Source organism: Molossus molossus, unplaced genomic scaffold (assembly GCF_014108415.1).
Source record: "Molossus molossus isolate mMolMol1 unplaced genomic scaffold, mMolMol1.p scaffold_m16_p_8, whole genome shotgun sequence".
Classification (NCBI taxonomy): Eukaryota; Metazoa; Chordata; class Mammalia; order Chiroptera; family Molossidae; genus Molossus; species Molossus molossus.
In genome coordinates, this window is record NW_023425402.1 from 1168435 (window position 1) to 1190383 (window position 21949).

Sequence of the window (21949 nt, forward strand, 5' to 3'; positions counted from 1 at the left end):
CGTTTTACTTAAAGGTGAGGAAACAGGCCTAGAGATGGTGAGCCTTGCCAAAGCCCATATACTGCTATTCCAGGATCTGAGCCAGACCCTCTGCTTTCAAGTCACCACACTGGTATCTGGGCTTCATGGTTAGTACTGGACGGCTGGCAAATGCAGGTTTTAAATCTGTGTTCCCAAGGTACATGACAGTGCTCTGCTTTATGGGCAGACAATTCACGTTTGTGGACTGAGGAGTCTCCAAATAGTAGGCTGGTGGGGGAGAGGAGCAGGAAAAGCATGAGGCTGAAACAATCATGTACATTACCACAACCTTCACACCCAACATGAAAACAGGCTGGGGAGGGGATGCCAAATATGCTTCCCATTAACTATGGACAAACTAAACCCTCCCTTCAAAAAAAGACAGGATCTGACCCTGCACTGGCATGAACCTGCCTTACTTGTTTACCCAGTCACATAGGAAACATTTAAACCTGTAGAGAATTTTTATGAGTTTATTTGAGCCAAACTGATGACAGTTACCAGGAAGCAAAACCTCAGTGGATTGAGAAAATGCTCCAGGGAATGGCAGCTGTGCACTTTGTTTTACAGTCAAAGAAAGAGGTGTAAGGAGGTTACATGAAACCCACTGGTGACAGATTAGGGTGGTAGGGAAGCAAAGCAGGGGAAACCTCTGGGTTTGGGTAAAAAGTAAAAGGAATAGACACATTTCTTTTACATAAGGATAGTTAACAGTTAACAATGAACACAATAATAATAACAATAACAATAACAATGAGGGGTTTTGTGGTCTTTGCTCTGGTGCAGTGAGGGGACCAGAAAAAAGGAAATTACACTGACATTGCAAAGGTAGGTTACTGTAGATGCACGAAGACAACAGACAGACTTAGTTGAGGTAAAGGTTGACCTTTGTCAAGGAAAACGCTGGCCATGACCATGACTTGCTTTTGCACCATTTGGGCAACTGTCTCAGAATAAACTTCCTGGTTCTCGGTCTTTAAACCATTGCCCCAATTCTTTCTCATTAATAGGCAATAAAATGGAAGACTGCTACCCCATTGCCACACTCTAGCAAGCTGTGGCAAGTTTTTTACCCCTGAAGCTCCCCAAACCTTTGAGCTACTGTTGGAGGAGGTCACTGAGCGGCCATGACAGCCAGCTGACCCATCAGCTGGACTGGGCAATCAGAGGCTCCATAGGTCTCCTCTCTTGTTCTTGGAATGTACGTTTTGCCCACCATTCCCACACTAGGGGCTGTGTTAAGGCCATCGCCTTGAGAATAAGATGCTGAGACCATCTGGACTGAATATGTGACTGAACTTAGTTAAGACCTCTAAACAAACTTTTACGATTCTGACGGGCAGGTGTGAAGATCTACTTGTTTGCAGCCACCTAAGACAAGCTTTATATGGAAGGTCCTTTGCTTATCAAACTTTCCGCCTACCCATCTAGGGTGGTCTGCCTCTCAGTCTTAGTGCCAGTATGCAGAACCCAAAGTGGATGCTGTCACTCTATTTGGTGGCCAGAACTCAAGGCCATTTTATTTTTCTTGTTTTGGTTAATCCTCACCAGAGAATATTTTTCCATTGATTTCTTAGATTGAATGGAAGGGATGAAGGGGGGAGGGGGAGGGGTGGAAGGGAGGGAGGGAGAAAGAAACATTGATGTGAGAGAGCCACATCAACTGGTTGCCTCCCCCCAACCCCAACTGGGGCTGGGGATCAAACCTGCAACCCAGCTATGTGCCCTTGACTGGGAATTGAGCCTTTGACCGGGAACTGAACCCTTAACCCTTCAATTCACAGGCTGATGCTTCAACCACTGAGTCAAACTGGCCAGGGCAAGGCCATTTTTATAGTTCTCATCAATACTCCCTTGATCAATCTTCCCATAGTTTTACTGACTCTTGGGCTGTTAGCCCATGGCCTACTTGGTCTGACACTTGAAACACTGGCCTCTGGACATCCCTCGTTGGAGCCTCAAGCTGTGGAGACAAACCACAGCGGCTGCTCTGACCATCGGGCCCGCAGCAAGAGCCTGCTCTCCGAGGAGACTGACCGGAGTCAGGCTGCTGGCAGAGCCTGCTTTGCACAGATTGCCCCACTGCTGCCTGGGTCCGTCACTGCACTGGGCACGGCAAGAAAGTCACTCTCATAGACTGGGCACAAAGTAAAGGACTCGGTTTGACTTGGACTTCTGACTACTGCCAAGCTTGGTCCATTTTTCTGAGGAAGGCCACATAGCAAGGGGCAAAGTCCACACCCACTGAGCTGCAGCGGATCTGACCCACCTCAGGGGTGGCGCCTCAGTACTGCTGACATTTCTAAGGGCCCGGTGTTATTTTGGTCCCACCATCCTACTCCAGCCTTACCACTGTGGCTCTGGAAACGAACCTGGGCCATGTTCTTGGCTTTCCAGACTATGTTTAGTTTAACAGTGGTGTGCCTTTTATTGCGAAGCTTCTGGACAGTGGGCTGTTAGGGCATCCGTGGATTTTCCATGCTTCCTAAAATCATTCAGAGGCTGAAACAGTCTTCTTAAAAGCTGACTCGTTCTTTCTCACCTCTCCTAGGCCCAGATTAGTCACTGAATGCTGTTGTCCCTGCAAAAGATCATCTCCTCATGGCCACTTCCTGAGTAATAATCAGGATGAAAGGAATAGGAGGTTATATAGACCTGTTTTGGATATTCCTGAACATCATGCTCCTTCTTTTTCCCTAAAAGCCTGACAACCCCAAGCTGGCCTGGCTGGTACATCCTCTGGGTGGGATAGCCCAGCCAAAAGGGCAGGGGGGTGGGCTGAGAGATTCAAACTTAACTCTGGGCCAGTTGTTTGGATTCTCTTATGGATTTACTCAGTCCTAAATTATAAAGATAATGACCACTTGATTGAGTACATTGCTCACTATCTTTATTGATTTTTTTTTTATCCTCACCTGAGGACATTTTTCCATTTTTTTGTTCAGATAGAGTGGGAGGGAGAGAGAGGAAGAGAGGGAAGGGGGGGAAGAGAGAGAGAGAGAGAGAGAGAGAGGCATCGATGTGAAAGGGACACACCGAGTGGCTACCACCCGCACGACCAACCAGGGCCGGGGACAAATTGCAACCGATGTACATGCCCTTAGCGGGAACCAAACCCGGGTCTCTCCGGACCACAGGTCGACGCTCTAACAGCTGAGCCAAACTGGCCAGGGCCATTGCTCACTATCTTAAGTTCCACACAGACCACAGGGGGTGGCATAATGGGTCTTTGTTTGTTTGTTTTGAGAGAGAGAGGAAGGGAGAAGGAGAGCGATTTTAGAGAAAACATCCATGTGAGAGTGAAACATCTATCAGCCGCCTCCTACACACAGGACACTCAACCAACTGGGCCACTGGGGCCAAGATTCTTTGTGCATTTTTGTTGTTGTTGTTAATCTTCACCCAGGATACCATTGATTTTATTTTTAGAGAGAGTGAAGGATGGGGAGAAACATTCATGTGAGACACGTCAATTGGTTGCTCCTGCATGCGCCCTGATGGGGGCCGGTGACCAAACCAGCAACCAGGTACCCTTGACTGGGAACTGAACCTGTAGCCCTTCCGTGTGCAGGCAGACACTCTAACCACTGGCCAGGGCTCTTTGTACCTTTTATAGAATTGTTCTTGGTCCCATCTGTTGAAACAGGGAAGGGCTGATTGGTGCCATCAGGGCCACAATCCAATTACTGTAGCCAACCACTGGCTATACTGATCTCAATCATTATAGCCAAGAGCCCTGGGCATTATGATTGGTTGGAACTTGCACGAGGGCAGGGACGCTGTTCTCTAAAAGGAGGGTGGGATTCTGTTTACCTGAAAAAGGGACATTGGACAAGAACTACAGAAAGAAGAAAAAAAAAAAAAACCCCACACTTAAAGAACACAGCTTTAGGTATATAAAATATAAAAGAATATCTAGATATGTCATATTCACATCCTAGAAAATCTGAAAAATCCGCTGGCTAAATTTTTTTTTCCTTTTTTGGTACATGCCCTCAGTGAGAACTGAACCTGAGACTCTCTGGTCCGCAGGCCCACACTCCAACCGCTGAGCCAAACTGGCCAGGGCCACTGGCTAAATTTCTTCATCCTCTTAATAGAAGTTCTGTCACATGGGAGACTTTAGACAGCTCACCCCAGCAGGACCCACCAGTCCGCATGGGCTGGTGGCTACATGGGAAGTGAGCGGTATGCTGGCCCGTGGCGGCGCCTGCACCTTGCTCCTCCCTTCTTCCTGCTGTTGGTCAGCAACAAAACGAGTCGTAGCAGATGAGGTGGTTTATTCAGTATTTATTTTTATGTTTTTATTTATTTTTAGAGAGAGAATAAGGGAGTGGGAGAGACAGACAGAAACATCAATGACAGAGAAGCACTGCTGGGCTGCCTCCTGCATGCTCGCTACCAGGAATTGAGCCTGCAACCTGGGCGTGTGCCCTGACCAGGATTGAACCAGCAGCCTCTGGGTGCTGCATGGGTCAAAGCTCAACCACTGGGCCATACCAGCTGGGCAGTTTATTCAATATTTAAGTTGACAGTAGGTAACAGGTGAATTTTACTTTTTTTTCATCCTCACCTGAGGACATTTTTCCATTTTTTGTACAGATAGAGTGGGAGGGAGAGAGAGGAAGAGAGAGAGAGAAACATCGATGTGAAAGGGACACATCAAGTGGCTGCCACCCGCACGACCAACCAGGGCTGGGGACAAACTGCAACCGAGGTACATGCCCTTAGCGGGAACCGAACCCGGGTCTCTCCGGACCACAGGCCGACGCTCTAACTGCTGAGCCAAACCGGCCAGGGCTACTTTTTATTTATTTATTTATTTATTTTTAATACTTATCACTTTATTCTTTTTTTTTTTTTTATCCTCACTCGAGGACATTTTTTTATATTTTATTCAGATAGAGTGGGAGGGAGCGACAGGAAGAGAGAGAGAGAGAGAGAGAGAGAAACACCACGTGAAAGGGACACATCCAGTGGTTGCCACCCGCATGATCCAACCAGGGCTGGGGACAAACTGCAACCGAGGTACATGCCCTTAGCGAGAACCGAACCCAGGTCGCTCCAGACCACAGGCCAAAGCTCTAACCGCTGAGCCAAACTGGCCAGGGCGAATTTTACTTATTTTTAATTTTAAATTATTTTTTATTGAGGGAGACAGAGACATAGACTTGTTGTTCCACTTATTGATGCATTCATTGGTTCTTTTTTTAAAAAAATCCTCACTCCATTTATCTTCAGATAGAGTGGGAGAGAGAGAGGGAGGGAAGGAGAGAAACATCGACATGAGAAAGACACATCAACTGGTTGCCTCCCACACAACCCTGACCAGGGCTGGGGACCGAACCGCAACCAAGGTATGTGACCTTGACAGGAATCAAACCTGAGACTCTGGTCCATGGGCTGACGTTCCAACCACTGAGTCAAACCGGCCAAGGCCATTGGTTGATTCTTTTATGTGCCCTAACTGGAGTTCAAACCCACGACCTTGGCATATGGGGATGATGCTCTAACCAACTGAGTTACCTGGCCAGGGCCCGAACAGGTGAATTTTAGGAAGCCTATGCTACTATACTATCATGGCACTGCTGACCTGCTTACTACCCACCTTCAGGGATAAAAAGTACCCTTGTTCATCAGCCTAACTATAATTCATGATGCTAATTCAACAAGACTTTATCATGAGATCTACTTCAAACAAAACACCAATCTTCTACACCTTAAATCCTGAGGCTCAATTTTCAAGCACTTCAACTTTCATGGTTAAGATAGTATCAGGCAGCCCTGGCCGGTTTGGCTCAGCCGTTAGAGCGTTGGCCTGCGGTCCTGAGAGACCCGGGTTCGGTTCCCGCTAAGGGCGCGTTCCTCGGTTGCAGTTTGTCCCCGGCCCTGGTCAGTTGTGCGGGTGGCAGCCACTCGATGTGTTCCTTTCACATCGATGTTTCTCTCTCTCTCTCTGTTGCTCTCTCTCCCTCCCACTCTACCTGAACAAAAAATGGGGAAAATGTCCTCGGGTGAGGATAAAAAAAAAAAAAAGATAGTATCAGGCATGTCTTAATGAGTTCAGCCTTATCTCATGAACCTGGTAGAGTATAAGGGTTATAGTAATTATCTTGTCTCCTGTCCCTGTAACCTGATAATGTTCCTATGTTGGGCTTTCTTAACCCTCAACTGTTGGATTAGCTCAGCCTAAGACTAAGACTTGCCCCATCCCTAGTGGAACCCAAATCAACAGACCTGGTTTTGTCAGCATTTCTTTTCCTATTCTGGTTCTTTATCTCGAGCCCTATCACTGCTTGCGCATCTTGTTCCCTTGGCACCCTTGCCCAGTCCCTTGAATGGTCCACTGGCCCCTGCCTGACCTCCAGCCCCTCAGGTTCACCAATGCCCTTGCCTTCTTGTTTCTAGGACGGGATTCCTACCCTTGAATTGTTGATCCCTGTCCCGTGCTGCCTTTGCTGCTAAATGCCTGTCAAGTCTTCTGCTGTCCTTTCCCCACCCACTCTACCTGTCCACTGGACTCAGCCACATGGAGCTCTTCCATGACTCAGTGAAAGGGCACTGAAGCCAGAATGCAGACAGCTGCTACAAACTCTCTAAGACACCTAACTTTGAAGGAATGCAGACAGCGTGGTAGCTTATTTAAACGGGAAAACCTTGAGCATGTTTATAGGTCAACAGGAATGATCCAGGTGAGAGGGAGCAGTTGGATACACTGCAGAGAAAGAAAGCCGATAGCATGAGGTCATGAGAAAGAAGAGAGCCCCGCCCTGGCCGGTTTGGCTCAGCGGTTAGAGCGTCGGCCTGTGGTACAGAGAGACCCAGGTTCAGTTCCCGCTAAGGGCACGTACCTCGGCTGCAGTTTGTCCCCGGCCCCTGGTTGGTCGTGCGGGTGGCAGCCACTCGATGTGTCCCTTCACATCGATGTTTCTCTCTCTCTCTCTTCCTCTCTCTCCCTCCCGCTCTATCTGAACAAAAAAAATGGAAAAATGTCCTCGGGTGAGGATAAGAAAAAAAAAAAAAAAAAAAGAAGAGAGCCCCCATCTCCCATTATGAGAACCAAGACACAAAGGAAAGGAGTGAGCAGAACTGAATGAGCAGATGCAAGAACAGGAGCAGAAATACGAGTTGGTAGTGGAAGTGACTGCTTGGGTTCCAATCTCCTATGAGGCCTAATAATGTGAAATATCTTAAGATGCTGCCTACTGATTTTCCCTTTTCTTTATACTAACCCAAGTAAGTTTCTAAGGCTTGCAAACAAGGAATTTTGACCACGATGCTACTGTACTTTTTTTTTTATCCTCACCCGAGGACATTTTTGCATTTATCTTCAGATAGAGCAGGCGGGGAGGGAGGGGAAGAGAGAGAGAAACATTAATGTGAGACACATACATTGAGTGGCTGTCACCCACATAACCCCAACTGTGCTGGGGACAAACTGCAACTGAGGTACGTGCCCTTAGCGGGAACCAAACCCGGGCCTCTCTGGTCCACAGGCTGACGCTCTAATTGCTGAGCTAAACTGGCCAGGACAATAACAGGCTCTTGACTCTAAGAAATTCCAGACCTTCACTGCTCGCTGCCTGCTGCTCCTTGCCTGTCCGTTCCCGGCAGAAGCCCTGGGGAACTAGAGCGAGAAGCCAGGACCATGTTCTGATGCAAACTGATGGCCTTCGACTACCACAATCCTGCGGGCTTCAACTGTGAAGATGGAACAGAATTTAGAAACTTCATTGTTTGGCTTGAAGACCAGAAAATCAGACACTACAAGATTGAAGACAAAGGTAATTTAAGAAACATCCACAGCAGTGACTGACCCAAGTTCTTTGAAGAGTATCTCACAGATGTTAACTGTCCTTTCAAGATTCAAGATCCGCCCTGGCTGGCTTGGCTCAGCGGTTAGAGCGTCGCCTGCGGTCCAGAGAGACCCAGGTTCGGTTCCCACTAAGGGCACATACCTTGGTTGCAGTTTGTCCCCGGCCCTGGTTGGTCGTGTGGGTGGCAGCCACTCGATGTGTCCCTTTCACGTCGTTATTTCTCTCTCTCTCCCTCCCACTCTATCTTAACAAAAAATGGAAAAATGTCCTCGGGTGAGGATAAAAATTTAAATGCTTCTGCTTGGGGAGAAATTTATAGCACAGCATGAAAGTAGAGAAAGAAAACCCATAGTAGGGCAGTAATTCATATTGTGGCATTTTATGCTTATAAAGCACTATTTCTCATCTCATGGGAACAACTGGGTGAGAAAGGTTTTATTATCCCAATTGTCATCGTAAGGGCAAGAGCTTCCTCATATCAGCCAGCCAATATATGGTTGAGTTGGGACCCAAAACAAATCTCCCAATTCCAAACTCACTGCTCCACTGGGGCTAAGTCATAGAATACTTGAGAGCTAAGAAACTCAGACTCTTGTCCAGCAGACACCAGGAACTGTTAGAGTCCATGGTACGCCAGGGACTTGAGCACCAATACCACAGGAGAACTCCCAGTACTCCTTCTCTGGAACCCTTTTGTTTAGACTTACTGAAACTTTATAATGATGCCAGGTGTCTTCACAGGACACGTGGGTGACCGTGTCCAGAAGGCATTGAAGAAAGAGTTTTGGGGAAGGGAATAGAGGAAGAAACAAATCCTGAATTTATTAGAAGGGTATTAAAAAACAAATCAAATAAATATATTTTAGTATCTCAACTAAAATAGAAATAAAGGCTGACTATGACTGTGCACAGACAGGATGTAAGAAGGCATAGTGGTATATTGGCAGCTGTTTTTGTATTCTGAGCCTGGATCTCTTGGACACAGCTGTTTCCAGGAGTTAACAAATGTCCTTTCCCCCCCAAAAAAATACTTACTCTGTGTAGTATGTGCCAGACTCTACAGAACAAACCTGAAGGTATAAAACCACAATGGAATAAAACCCTAACAAACTCCAGGACCAAGCTTGTAATAATGGATATACCACAACTTACAAACCTTGGAGAAACCCTTGCACACCTGCACCAGAAACATGTTAGAGGAAGGGTTACAGAAGTATCATTTGTAAAAGAAAACAAAAGCAGTAATGAAAATAACCCGAAGGACAACAACAGGTCATTCAGCTGTGGCATATTTCACGTCATGAAAACAAACTACACTAGAAACACGCATTTGGATCATTGGTGCATTAGCGTACAGATGTATTAAAGCCACGAGACAGACTAACGAGAGAGCGAGTGTAGAGAAGAGGTCTGAAGGCAGCTGGAGAACTCCAACAGACTGGGAAGATGAGAATCAAAACAAAAAAAAAGAACTACAGGGCCACACATCAACATAAATGAACTAAAAAATGTTAACAAGCAAAGAAAGTAAATTAGATACAATATATTTCCATTTATGAAGGACATAAAGAGGCAACTATTAACAATCATGTCAGTTACAAATACAGTTGACCTATGAATATGGTTTTGAACTGTTGGGTCAACTTTTACGTGAATTTCTTTCCATACATACAGTACTGTAAACATATTTTCCTTATTATTTTAATAACATTTTCTTTTTTTAGCTTACTTTATTGTGAATACAGTATATAATACATATAACATACAAAATATGTGTAAATCGACTGTTTATGCTATTGATAAGGCTTCTGGGCAACAGTATGCTATTAGTAAAGTTTTGGGGGAGGGAAAAGTTATACGCAGATGTTTGACAGTTTGGGGTAAGGGTTAGTGCCCCTAACCCCTTCATTAAGGGTCAAATGTACCTGCATAGATGGTAAAAACTGTAATAAGGTGACAGTTACCACACAGTTCTGCAGAGTGGCTGCCCCTAAGGAGGAGGAAAGGGATGTGAGTGGGGAGAGCCACAGGGCTCGGGTATGGTGAGGGCCCACTTCTCAGCCTGAGGAGTAAGAACCTGGACATCTCTTACTGTGCTTCCAAATGCACATACACATTTTCATTTGTATATTACATTTCTCAATAAAAAGAAAACAGAATATAGGACAAAAGAAAAGCATTAAGTGTGACTTATTATTATGGTATCATTTACACATCGTATATTAAAAAAGTCTTGCTTAAATGGGTGATAGAAAGTACCAAAATGGCCTGGCTGGTGTGACTCAGTGGACTGAGCGTTGCCCCATGGACTGAGAAGTCTCAGTTCGATTCCCGGTCAGGGCACATGTCCAGGGTTTCAGCCTCAATCCCCAGTAGGGGGTATGCAGGAGGCAACTGATCAATCTCTCTCTCTCACATCGATGTTTGTATCTCTCTCCTTTCTTCTAAAAAATCAATAAAGACGTATTTTTTAAAAAGTGCCAAAGTGTGGAGCTGGAAGAAAACCGAGAGACTACCACACTCCCTTCTCTGACTTCCCTTTTCACTCTGCTCACCTAGTCCAGGTTAGGTGACCCTCTTCTGTACATCTCCTCTGCACACTTCTACCATAACCCTCACCACATCTTATTATCTGCTTAGAGTGATCTATGCCATGAGTTGTAAACTCAAGGGCAGAGACTTCTCTTTATTCACTCCCAGAACTAACAATGCCTGGCACAAAAGAAGTTCTCAAAATTAAGTTTCATACAAAATGGCATGGTGCACATTAGACTTTCTGGGCACGGTTAACAGTTCCCTGATAAAGGAATGAAGGGGAAATGAAAGACTATATACTTACCTACAGCAATTCCATCAAGATAATCTTCCAGGGTTGGGAGCAAGGGGAATGGGAGAAGCAGATGAGAACAATTCCTTATTCACCTTCATTGTCCAACCCAGGTCTTGCCAAGTGGAGAAACTAACATTTATGAAACATATGCTTCACAGAAATCATAATCCACCCAGAAAAATTATAAAACATTATTAACCCCACTTTAGATGATAAAACTGAACATCAAAGAGAATAAAATCAACTTAACAAACTAAAAATACCTGAGCTAGTGTTCAAGGCCAGAGCTATCCGGTATTTCTGTAGCTGAGACAAATAGGACTATTCACTGAACTCTGGGGACAGGTTGAGAACTAGCATTAAAAAAAAAGGTTCATTTAAGAGACATGATTTTATCAGAAAAGCACGGAAACTTGACTAATCTTTTGTCTTATTTGACTTTTCAGAAAGGGTGACAGAGTTAAGAATTTTCTTTGATAAGGTTTTATACTTGTATTCTCTTCTTTATTCTGAGACTTTTTCATTAAGAACATTCACTTTAATCCGACTTCCACATGGCTGGAAAAGGGGGTATGCGGTAACACTTTTAAACCCTTTGACCTTTGTCTTCATCCTCTCGTGCTTCTCGGCTGTGCACAGCTGGTTCTGGCTTCTTCTCAACACTCTCTCCTTGAACCTCTGCTCCACCAGTTCTCGTCCTTGAATCATGCGTTCCTGGTGACCTTTCATTTGTGCCTGCTCCCTCTCATTTACCTATTTTCTTCTCTGTGCATTCTGGACACCATGCCCTTCTGGCACAATGTCTGGGAACGTTGTTTCAGTAGGAGGTCGTAATTGTCTAAACGTTTTCTTTGTTAGTTCCCTGACCTGTCCTGCTCCATGCATGTGCCCCTCTGTGCGTCTCAGCTCTCTCTCAGGCACCAAGTGGTGCCGTTTCTGTCTCTCTGTGCTTTGGGTTGGCTTCCCCTCCCATTTCTTTTCAATTCCATTGCCTGTCTCTTGCTCCTTCATCATTTCCACCAATCTTTTATTATAATAAGACTCCACTTGGACAAGCCAGTGGTCAAGGGAAAGATCTTGCTCCCTACAGAGTGTCTGAAACTTTTCTTGATTTTTTTGAGTTATCAGTTGTCTTGCTGCTTTTGTAAGTACACCACCAAGATTCCATCAGAGGGGAGGGACAGAATTTGATAGTGTGACCATTTTTTTACATTGAACATATATCTGTATTTTTTAAATATGTTTTTATTGATTCTTAGGGAGAGATAGAAATACTGATCAGCTGCCTCCTACACGCCCACTACTGGGGATTGAGTCTGCAATCTGGGCATGTGCTCTGACAGGGAATTGAACTGGGACCTCAGTCCATGGGCTGACGCTCAGTCCATTGAGCCACACTGGCTGGGCTACATTAAACATATTTAAACAGGAGCTTACCCTGACTACGGACACCAAGAAAAGATGAGTGGTCTTTTATTTACTTTAGTGTAAGAACAGTGATCTTACTCCCATCATTCCTACATGAGCCTGTGAGCTCTGAAAGCTGAAGCACCTTCTACCAAAATCAATAACAAATTTTTGAAAAACATAGTATTGGGACTTTTCAAAAATAATACTTTGTTTTTCAAATATGGATAATAGCTAGAAAACAGTTACCAGTGTAGACATACTACTTGAGGGTGTCACTTCAGCAGAAAGATTGTGAAGCTAAGGTTCTTTCTTAGTAGTTCCAAACTGTGTGATGTGAAGATAATTTATCTACCAATATTTTTTCTCCAATGGGGACTGCTGATCTGAAGCAATCCTAGGGTCTCTAGATGCTTTAACTCAGGCCAATCTAAAAGATAAAAAAGCAAAGGTAGATTAGAATGTGGGAGGTGTCAGAACATATCTCACACAATGACTGAACAAAAAAAATCCAACTGTCTTGGCTCAGGCCAAGGATATTTCTGCTTAGAAAGAGTAAACCTGCTAACAGGCAAGACTACAGCAGGGCCATTTCCCCGTGGAAACCACTGCATTCCTGTGGTGGCCAGTGAAACGAACGCTCTTTTAATAAGGGCATATCATCCTGTCATATAAATTAAAAGTGTAATTCTCTTGTGGACTCAACACAAACCATTCTGAATCTTGTATCATGGGAGAGGGGAGACAGGCTCCTTGGTGAAGCACTGTCCAAGCACATCTATGTCAGACTGCTCAGTCCCCCAGCCTCTGTCTTCTGAGATAATTCTAGACTTAGACAAAAGTCTGCCTCTTGAGTAAATAAAGAAATGTAAACTAGATTGAAGAGCTTGGTATAATGCTTGATGTATGATAAGTTCTCAGAGTAAATACTAGTTGTCTATCCTCCACAGGTCAAGCCCCTAACTCTATAAAGTCTTTCTGTTTTACTTTATCTGATCGTGGTTCTGTCTTCTTCTGAATACTTAACATTTTTACTTCTACAACTCATTTGAAAATCAATCATGGTTTACATTGTGGTATCTGTATTCATATATCACTTTAAAAATTCTGACTGAGCCCCTGGCCGGTTCGGCTCAGCGGTCTAGAGAGTCCCAGGTTCGGTTCTCCCTAAGGGCACGTACCTTAGTTGCAATTTGTCCCCGGCCCCAGTTGGGGTCGTGTGAGTGGCAGCCACTCGATGTGTCTCTCTTACGTCGATGTTTCTCTCTCTTGCTTCCTCCCTCTCTCCCTCCTGCTCTATCTGAAAGATAAATGCAAAAATATCCTCAGGTGAGGATAAAAAAAAAAAAAATGACCACCATACTTTTATTTCTCAAAATATAGCATCTAGCACAGTATTTAACATTAGTCTGTGATCCTAAGTTCTTGTAATTAATGATTTGTTGATTGGTGATTATCCTTATCACATAGTATCTGAGCATCTTTCTCTCTTACGTTCCCCATAATATTGTATCTATTTTTTATTAAAACATTTACCAGTCTTCCTTGAAGTATACAGGCATATTTGTTTTAGATGACTGTCTTGGGTTCTTACATTTTGCCCTACTAGTATACTTTCATTGTATTTTAGTTATTCATTTGCACTTTTTAAGATCCGAGAACAGTTTGCAACTTTGCCACCGAGTCCCAGCTCAAAGACTGGCACAGTGCTAAATAAATACTAACTGAACAGACCGTGAGCTTTCACTGGAAAAGGACCATACCTTATAATGCTTGTGTTCCTTTACTGCGTTTTAGGACAGTATTCAACTCATGGTTGATCTTCAATGAAAAGGGAAAGTTGGTGAGGGCAGAGCACTAACTTCAATTTCCATGTTCAAAAGAGACAGACACACAGAGAAGTAAGAACAGCAATGGCCTCCCATCTTGGGCTCAGCAACAGATCTCTCTTTGTGAGACAGACAGAAATTATGGGGCTTGTCACTCTCTGGTGTCTTGTTCAGAGCTGTAACCCCTTCACTATCGTATGTCTTTCCATTACTGCAGAGAAGGAAGACCACAGTCTTTTTCAAGGGAGACCACAGCTTATCTCTTTCAGGGGACAAACAGTGATGGCTCCAGAACTTTTATATGTAGAGCTTAAAACAGCTATATGGTTGGGCAAGGATGGAAGGGCAGACAGGGAAGTAAGAAACTCATTCAGAAGCTGTCCCTTCAGGACAAGTTTCTACTGTAGATTGTACTCAGGGACGATCGAAAGAAGCAAGATTTTCTAAAGCTGTTTGTTCTCATGTCTTATAAAAAAAAAAAAAAAATCTGAGCCCTGGCTGGTTTTGCACAGTGGTTAGAGCATCGGCCTGCAGTCCAGAGAGACCTGGGTTTGGTCCCCGCTAGGGGCACGTGCCTCAGTTGCAGTTTATCCCCGGCCCTGGTTGGGTCATGCAGGTGGCAACCACTCGATGTGTCCCTTTCGCATTGATGTTTCTCTCTCCCTCCCGCCTTCCCTCCCACTCTATCTGAACAAAAAATGGACAGGTGTTCTCGGGTGAGGGAAAAAAAAAATCTGAGAAATGTCAACTGTCCACCTAATGCTTGATGATGATTTAGAATTGGTTGGACAGGAGGTGAGGGACGAGGTAACTGGAGATAGGTGTACAAATGAAAGCCAAACTCGACCTAAGCCTTAGTGAAATCCTACCCAAAGCTGACCTTTGACTAATGCTAGCTTCTGAAGAGGGGTGGTCCAACCCGTTTCACCACCTACAAAGTCCTGAGTCTATCCCATGCATCATTGCTTCCTTTCACGACCAGGGACTAAGCACTCCTCCGACTTCACCCTAGCACCCCCGCCACTTCTTGCCTCCTAAGAAGCCGGCCCACCCCTTCCGCAGGCCCCAGACAGCCCTAGAGCACGAGAGCCAGGTTGGGCTCCACAGAAAGTCTTTACTGGGCCCGCTAGGCCCAAGGAACGTTAAAACTCTAACTCCCAAAATGCTTAGCTTTCTTTGTTTATAACCAGCGCGGAACCGCGAAGGGGAAATCCGGCTCAAGAACGGCGGGAGTGTACTTCTGCATCCCTAACACAGTAATACTCAGTAAGGTTAGTACGACTTTCGAGGACACCCCCCCCCTCCACGGGGTCCCTCTGAGATGCGAGACCGAGGAAATAAATGTCCCGGGTTTGGGTCCTAAGAGGAAAAGTAGCGGAGGCGCATCGATTACCCGCTCTCTCACCCGAAGCCGCAGAACCGAGCTGAAGGTGACGCCACGGTCTCCCCTCGGAGACGTTCCACTCCCGAAGGCGCTCGGGGTCTGTTTGCGACTAATCACGACGTCTCAGCTCAGCGTGGGCCGGGACGCCGACGCTCTAGCCGCCTCGCGCTCGCTGCCCGCTGCCCGCGCCGAGCCGGCGCTCTAGCCCGCGGAGTCCCGGGCTCCCTTCGCCTGCCCCACGCAAGCCCCCAAGCCTGGGTACCCGACGCGGGCTGGGCCTTCCGGACGCGGGGCGCCGTGGTCGCAGAGGCACGAGACACGCGTGGGAGGAGGGCTTGAGTTATATACGCTAAGGTCCAGGAACGGAATAGGAATGACCCCTGAGTGCAGAGGGGGCGACTCTCTCTTTTATTAATAACCTTCACATCCCCTTCCCAGCTCTTGACCCGTCTGCCATGGACCTCGCCGGCAGCTGCTCCAGCTTCCAGTCGGACCTGGATTTCTGCCCGGAGTGCGGCTCAGTCCTGCCTCTACCAGGGACTCGGGATACAGTCATCTGCACTCGCTGTGGCTTCTCCATCAACGTGCGAGGTGAGGGGCCCCCAGGCAGCGGCCCCGGCCGAGGTCCCAGGGTGGAAGGGTCGCAGGCTTGGGGCAGTCCAGCTCAGTTCCATTGGAGTGGGACGCGAAGGCGGATCAGGCACCAATACATTTCGTCTGGGACGAAACCTGAAGGGAAGGGTGTAAGGCCACCCGGCCTGACCCCGAGGGGGCTGCGCGCGCCAGCCCCTCTGCTGTTGGTGTAACCGGTTCTTACTGCCTGCGCAGACTTCGAAGGGAAGGTTGTGAAGACCTCAGTCCTGTTCCACAAACTGGGGACAGCCGTGCCCGTGTCGATGGAGGAAGGACCCGGATTCCAGGGACCCGTGGTAAGTTAATGACACCAAGGACGGGCCCCACAGGGAGGGTGGGAAAGAAACGGAGGAGGGATTGTTAAGATCTGGAGAGTTTTGTACCCAATTCCAACACAGAAGAGGGCCTTTGGAGCAGCGGTGCCCAGGCAGTGTAACAACAGCTTCTGACAAGTAGGGGTATGACTCGGCCTCCCTAACCCACCAGTTGCTTCCCAGATTGACAGGCGCTGCTCTCGCTGTGGTCACGAGGGAATGGCATACTACACCAGACAGATGCGCTCAGCCGACGAAGGGCAAACTGTCTTCTACACCTGTACCAACTGCAAGTGCGTACCCTTTTCCTTGCCTCCGCCCTTTCTCGTCTGTTTGCTAGCTAAACAAATCTAAGCATTCACTTTTTGGACCGAATAAACAATTGTTTCTTTTGGTCCCATCCATTTTTTGTACAGGTCTGGCAATAGGGAGATTGGTCATTTTTATTTTTTAAAATTACACTTTTCTTGTCCTTTTAATGCCAGTGAACTAAACCTTTTAACATATTTAAAAGGAAATGAAAAATGCAGAAGGCAAGTATTGCTTAGTGGTCAGCATGTTATGTTAGAATCTTCCATTACACTCAAGGAAGTTGTACTTTTGGGAGAATTAGCCCTGCGTGATTTAAAGAACACAGGCTCTCTGAATGGCTTTAAGAACTTCTCTTTGTCTTTGGTGTTCTGCAGCTTTACTGCTTTACATCAAGACGTGGCTTTTTAAAATTTGTCCTGTTTGGGATTTGTTGGACTTTTCAATATGGAGGATTGCTTCTTCTTTTTTCCCCATCAACCTTGGAAAACTGTCAACCATTATCTCATTGAATATTGCTTTCCCTCGTGTTCTCAATTGTCACATGCTGGAATCTAATTAAATTAGTTGTTTATTAGACTGTCCTCTATTTCTCCCACCCTGCCTTTCATATTTCCCATCTTGTTCTCTCTGTGCTGCTTCTGGGTAACTTCTTCAGGTTTCTCTTCCAGTGTCACTAATTCTGTCTTCAGTTTATTTCAGCTATACCTTAATTATTATTATTATTTTATCCTCACCCGAGGACATTTTTCCATTTTTTTGTTCAGATAGAGCGGGAGGGAGAGAGAGGAAGAGAGAGAGAGAGAAACATCGACGTGAAGGGACACATCGAGTGGCTGCCACCCGCATGACCAACCAGGGCCGGGGACAAACTGCAACCGAGGTACATGCCCTTAGCAAAAACCGAACCCGGGTCTCTCTGTACCGCAGGCTGACGCTCCAACCGCTGAGCCAAACCGGCCAGGGCTATACCTTAATTATTTTTTGAATTCTACTTGATTGCTTTTTAAATTGCCTCAGTCATTTTTAATAATTCCCAATTCCTTAACATATTTTAAATTGCTCCTTTGTTCTTAAAATATATATTAAATATATTAAACAGTGCCATTTATATTGTGTCTCATGGTTCCAATACCCACCATTTTTGTGGGTATGATGCTGCTGTCCATTATTTCTGCTGACTCTCCCATGGTAATTTTTTCCTGTTTTGTGATTTTTGACTGTAAGTTCAGTTTTTTAGAATCTGAACTATGGTAATTCTTTGAGGCGTGAGGTGAATGCTGTATTCTCAGCATTTGTGTTTCCTGTTCAGGTGCCTTGAGGCATTACCAAGCCAAAATCACTTTAAATAAACTTGGTTTCCATTTTTTTTGGACTCTGTAGGTAGTATGAATTTGGGCTGCAAATTCATGCAAGGGCCAGCTTATAGTTAGAAAATCTCAGGAGAGATTTTTTTCTTTATCCTCACCCGAGGACATTTTTCTATTTTTTGTTCAGATAGAGTAGGCGGGAGAGAGAGGAAGACAGAGAGAGAAACATCGAGGTGAAAGGGACACAATGAAGGCTCCCACACGACCCAACCAGGGCCAGGGACAAACTGCAACCAAGGTACATGCCCTTAGCAGGAACCAAACCCAGGTCTCTCTAGACCCCAGGATGACGCTCTATCCGCTGAGCCAAACCAGCCAGGGCTCAGGAGAGATTTTTCTTCCTCTACCTAGAGACACAAATTCCCCTTCTGCAGTGTTAGATTTTTTTTCTTGGTCACTTTTACACAGAGGGGTAGTCCTTTGTCAGTCCCAGATTTATGTAGAGTTATCTCCTATCAGACATTGTAGGTCTGTCTCAGGTTCCTCCATTATGGCTGTCAAAACAGCAAGAGGACTATGGTAGCACGGGTTTAGTTTTCTGGTTTTATATCATTTACCCATTGTGAAGATTGCCTTTACTTTTTTGCCATCTCATCAATGGATTAAAAATATGTATTGTTAGCCCTGGCCGGTTTGGCTCAGCGGTTAGAGCGTCGGCCTGCGGTCCTGAGAGACCCAGGTTCGGTTCCCGCTAAGGGCGCGTTCCTCGGTTGCAGTTTGGCCCTGGTCTTGGTTGGGTCGTGAGGGTGGCAGCCACTCGATGTGTTCCTTTCGCATCGATGTTTCTCTCTCTCTCTCCCTCCCACTCTACCTGAACAAAAAATGGAAAAAATGTCCTTGGGTGAGGATAAAAAAAAAATATATATATATATATATATATATATATATATATATGTATTGTTAGCTATATCTTTTGAGAGTATATTCCCCAGTCTTACTTATTTATTTCCTTAACTTTTAAAAAATAGCCCTGGCCGGTTTGGCTCAGCAGTTAGAGCGTCGGCCTGTGGTCCAGAGAGACCCGGGTTCAGTTCTCACTAAGGGCATGTACCTCGGTTGCAGTTTGTCCCCGGCCCTGGTTGGGTCGTGCAGGTGGCAGCCACTCAATGTGTCCCTTTCACATCGAAGTTTCTCTCTCTCTCTCTCTTCCTCTTTCTCCCTCCTACTCTATCTGAACAAAAAATGGAAAAGTGTCCTCAGGTGAGGATAAAAATAATAATAATAATAATAAAATAAACAAAAGTTTTAAATTTTTATTAGGTCCAGCTTATCCTTTTCCCACCCTCATTTTATGGCTAGTGCTTTTTGCATTCCAAGACATCTCTGCATACTTCTAGGTCATAATTCATTAGATATATTTTTATTCCCAGCATTTTTAGTTGGCTCGAAGTTGGAAGATTGTTTAGGGGAGCTAGCCTTCCACAGTGTGATAAGTAAAAGTCCTTCCTTGATTACTTGAGTATTTCATCTTACACTGCTAGAACCTCTTCCTTTGGTCCAATATAATAAAGAAATCCTTTCTTTTTCCATAGGTTCCAGGAGAAGGAAGACTCTTGATTTTTTTTTTTCCCCTGGGTGACTCAACAATCTCTCCCTCTCCTCTTCCTTGGAAGGTGAAGGATATTGGGTTCCTAGATCCTTGTCCATCCCCTGGTTGCAATATTTGCTCCCAGAGGAGAAGCAGATCATCACATGGGGATTACTACTGTCCCCAGGGTGCTCCTATTCCTACTTGAGTTTTCCTATTAAAGCTATATTTTTCAACAAGACACAGACAGGTGTACATTACTTATAATCTGTCTTGTTCCAAATGGAATTTAAATGAGTTCATAGAGATATATTTGTTCTTTCAACAAGTATATCAACTACAAAAAGAGTACAAATTAGATGATTAGAAAGAAAAAGGAGAGCCTGGCCTGTGTGCTTCAGTGGACTGAGTGTCACCCCATGGACTGAGAGGTCCTGGTTTGGTTCCCGGTCAGGGCACATGCCCAGATTTCTGGCTGGGTGTGCAGGAGGCATCCAATTGATGTTTCTATCTCTCTCTCCCTTTGTCTCTCTCTCTCTAAAAAAAAAAAAAAAAAAAAAAATCAATAAAAACATATTGAAAAGAGAAAAAAGCCAAAAAAATGAAGCAAACATGAGGCGAATATAAACAAATATATATATATAAGTATTTTCTCACTATCTAAATCTACTTGTTTCCTAAATTTAAGGAAACAAAAAATGAGAGTTTTGCACTGGCTGGTTTGGCTCAGTGGTTAGAGCGTCACCTGTGGACCAGAGAGACTCGGGTTCGGTTCCCACTAAGCAGTGGTTTGCAACCTTCCTAATGCTGTGACCCTTTAATACAGTTCCTCATGTTGTGGTGACCCCCAACCATAAAATTATTTTCATTGCTACTTCATAATTGCAATTTTGCTACTGTTATGTCTTAGGCGACCCCTGTGAAAGGGTTGTTTGACCCCCGGGTTGAGAACCGCTGCCTAAGGGCATGTACCTCGGTTGCAGTTTGTCCTCTGCCTGGTTGGGGTCGTGTGGGCGGCAACCAATTGATGTGTCTCTCTCACATCAATGTTTCTCTCTCTCTCTCTCTCTTCCCCCCTCTCTCCCTCCTGCTCTATCTGAAGATAAATGTGAAAATGTCCTCAGGTAAGGATAAGAAAAAAAAGGGAACAAATATATACAGTCAGCCCTCATTTATCACGGTTAATCAGTTCCAGACTCTACAGCGATAAATGAATTTCTGTGAAGTAGGATTCTTTATTTATACACAGTCATGCCCTGGCCGGTTTGGCTCAGCAGTTAGAGCATCAGCCTGCGATCCAGAGAGACCCGGGTTCGGTTCCTGCTAAGGGCACGTACTTTGGTTGCAGTTTGTCCCCGGCCCTGGTTGGGGTCATGCGGGTGGCAGCCACTCAATGTGTCCCTTTGTCGATGTTTCTTTCTCTCTTCCTCTCTCCCCTCTTCTCTCCCCCTCCCACTCTACCTGAACAAAAAATGGAAAAATGTTCTCGGGTGAGGATAAAAAAAGAAAATATATATATATACACACACACACACACACACATTCATCCCTTGCCACTTCATGCTTTCGCGGCTTCACTCTATCGGTTTTTTTTCAAATACTAAAAAACCCGCCATAGAGTGAAGTGAAGTGGTCAGGGACGACTGTAGTCCAGGCACAGTAAACATTCAAATTGTAGTCTGGGAATCAGTATTCCTGCATGCCTTGGCTTAAAGGTGAAAATGATTATCTGGTAATTGTGTGACCCTTTGTGTATTCAGAGTTTTCAGACATGTATCTTGTCTGACCTCCTCAGCAACTTTGAGGGATGGGCAGGGTGGTCTTCTGCATTGTGCCTATGAACTGTTCTAGCAATTGACTTCCCTGCCCAACTGGAAATCTGAAACAAATCTGTTCATGTTTCTGCGCTACCATTAAGCCTTTCCCTGACCCTTAACATTGACTGGATAAAGTCCAAGTTTCTCAGCAAAGCATGTAACCGAGCCCATCTGTCAAGCCTCCTTGGCACTCCCCTTACACCCCAGCTTTATACATCCCCACCGCATGCCCTTCAGTGCACACACCTGTCTCTGAAGCTGCTCTTTGTACCCCCCCCCAAAAAAACCCCATGTGTCAGCCTTCGGGTTCCCTTTTCACTACTCTTGCTCCCTGAAAAACAAACATTTTTATCAGAGTGTAAACTGTCCTGTATTGTAATTTACTATTTCTCTGCCTGCTCTTACTCATTACCCCAGAGAAAGTGTTGGCAGTATGCGGGTAAACTCCGTTCCACAGATGAGATTTACATCTACATTACTACCCCAACGTGCTGTGCTTTTTAGTGCTAAGCATGCCACTCTCCCCACCAGACTGCGAGCTAACGGGCAGGGTCTGAGTGTCTCGCGCCTCCATCTCCAAGGCCTAGTGCAATCGCAGGAAAACGTCCAGGTTGGACGCGCCTGAAGTGCCCACTCGAACACTTAAGGCACAGGACGAGTACTAGAACCCAGACTTTCTGTTTTTTGGAA

At 45.3% G+C, this 21949-nt stretch overlaps 2 protein-coding genes across 4 annotated transcripts; one reads left to right on the forward strand and one right to left on the reverse strand.

Annotated features, from left to right (window-relative positions):
- Nucleotides 1-10245: 10245 nt before the first annotated feature.
- On the reverse strand, nucleotides 10246-13165 carry CUNH10orf120 (chromosome unknown C10orf120 homolog). Its single transcript, XM_036248616.1, is given in 6 exon segments — nucleotides 10246-11195; nucleotides 11197-11835; nucleotides 12433-12505; nucleotides 12764-12812; nucleotides 12815-12900; nucleotides 13146-13165. Coding segments are annotated over 6 exon segments (999 nt in total). The 3' UTR covers nucleotides 10246-11063.
- Nucleotides 13166-15143: 1978 nt separating this feature from the next.
- POLR1H (RNA polymerase I subunit H) lies at nucleotides 15144-19678 on the forward strand. 3 transcript variants are annotated; one of them, XM_036247914.1, is made up of 5 exons: nucleotides 15144-15175; nucleotides 15727-15879; nucleotides 16117-16217; nucleotides 16419-16528; nucleotides 19447-19678. In XM_036247914.1, the coding sequence occupies exons 2-5, from the start codon at nucleotides 15744-15746 to the stop codon at nucleotides 19469-19471; spliced, it is 372 nt and encodes a 123-aa protein (XP_036103807.1). In that variant the 5' UTR covers nucleotides 15144-15175; nucleotides 15727-15743; the 3' UTR covers nucleotides 19472-19678. The 3 variants fall into 3 exon arrangements, with proteins under 3 accessions (XP_036103807.1, XP_036103809.1, XP_036103808.1); XM_036247916.1 differs by lacking the exon at nucleotides 15144-15175 and adding an exon at nucleotides 15215-15334; XM_036247915.1 differs by lacking the exon at nucleotides 15144-15175 and adding an exon at nucleotides 15484-15546.
- Nucleotides 19679-21949: the final 2271 nt, after the last annotated feature.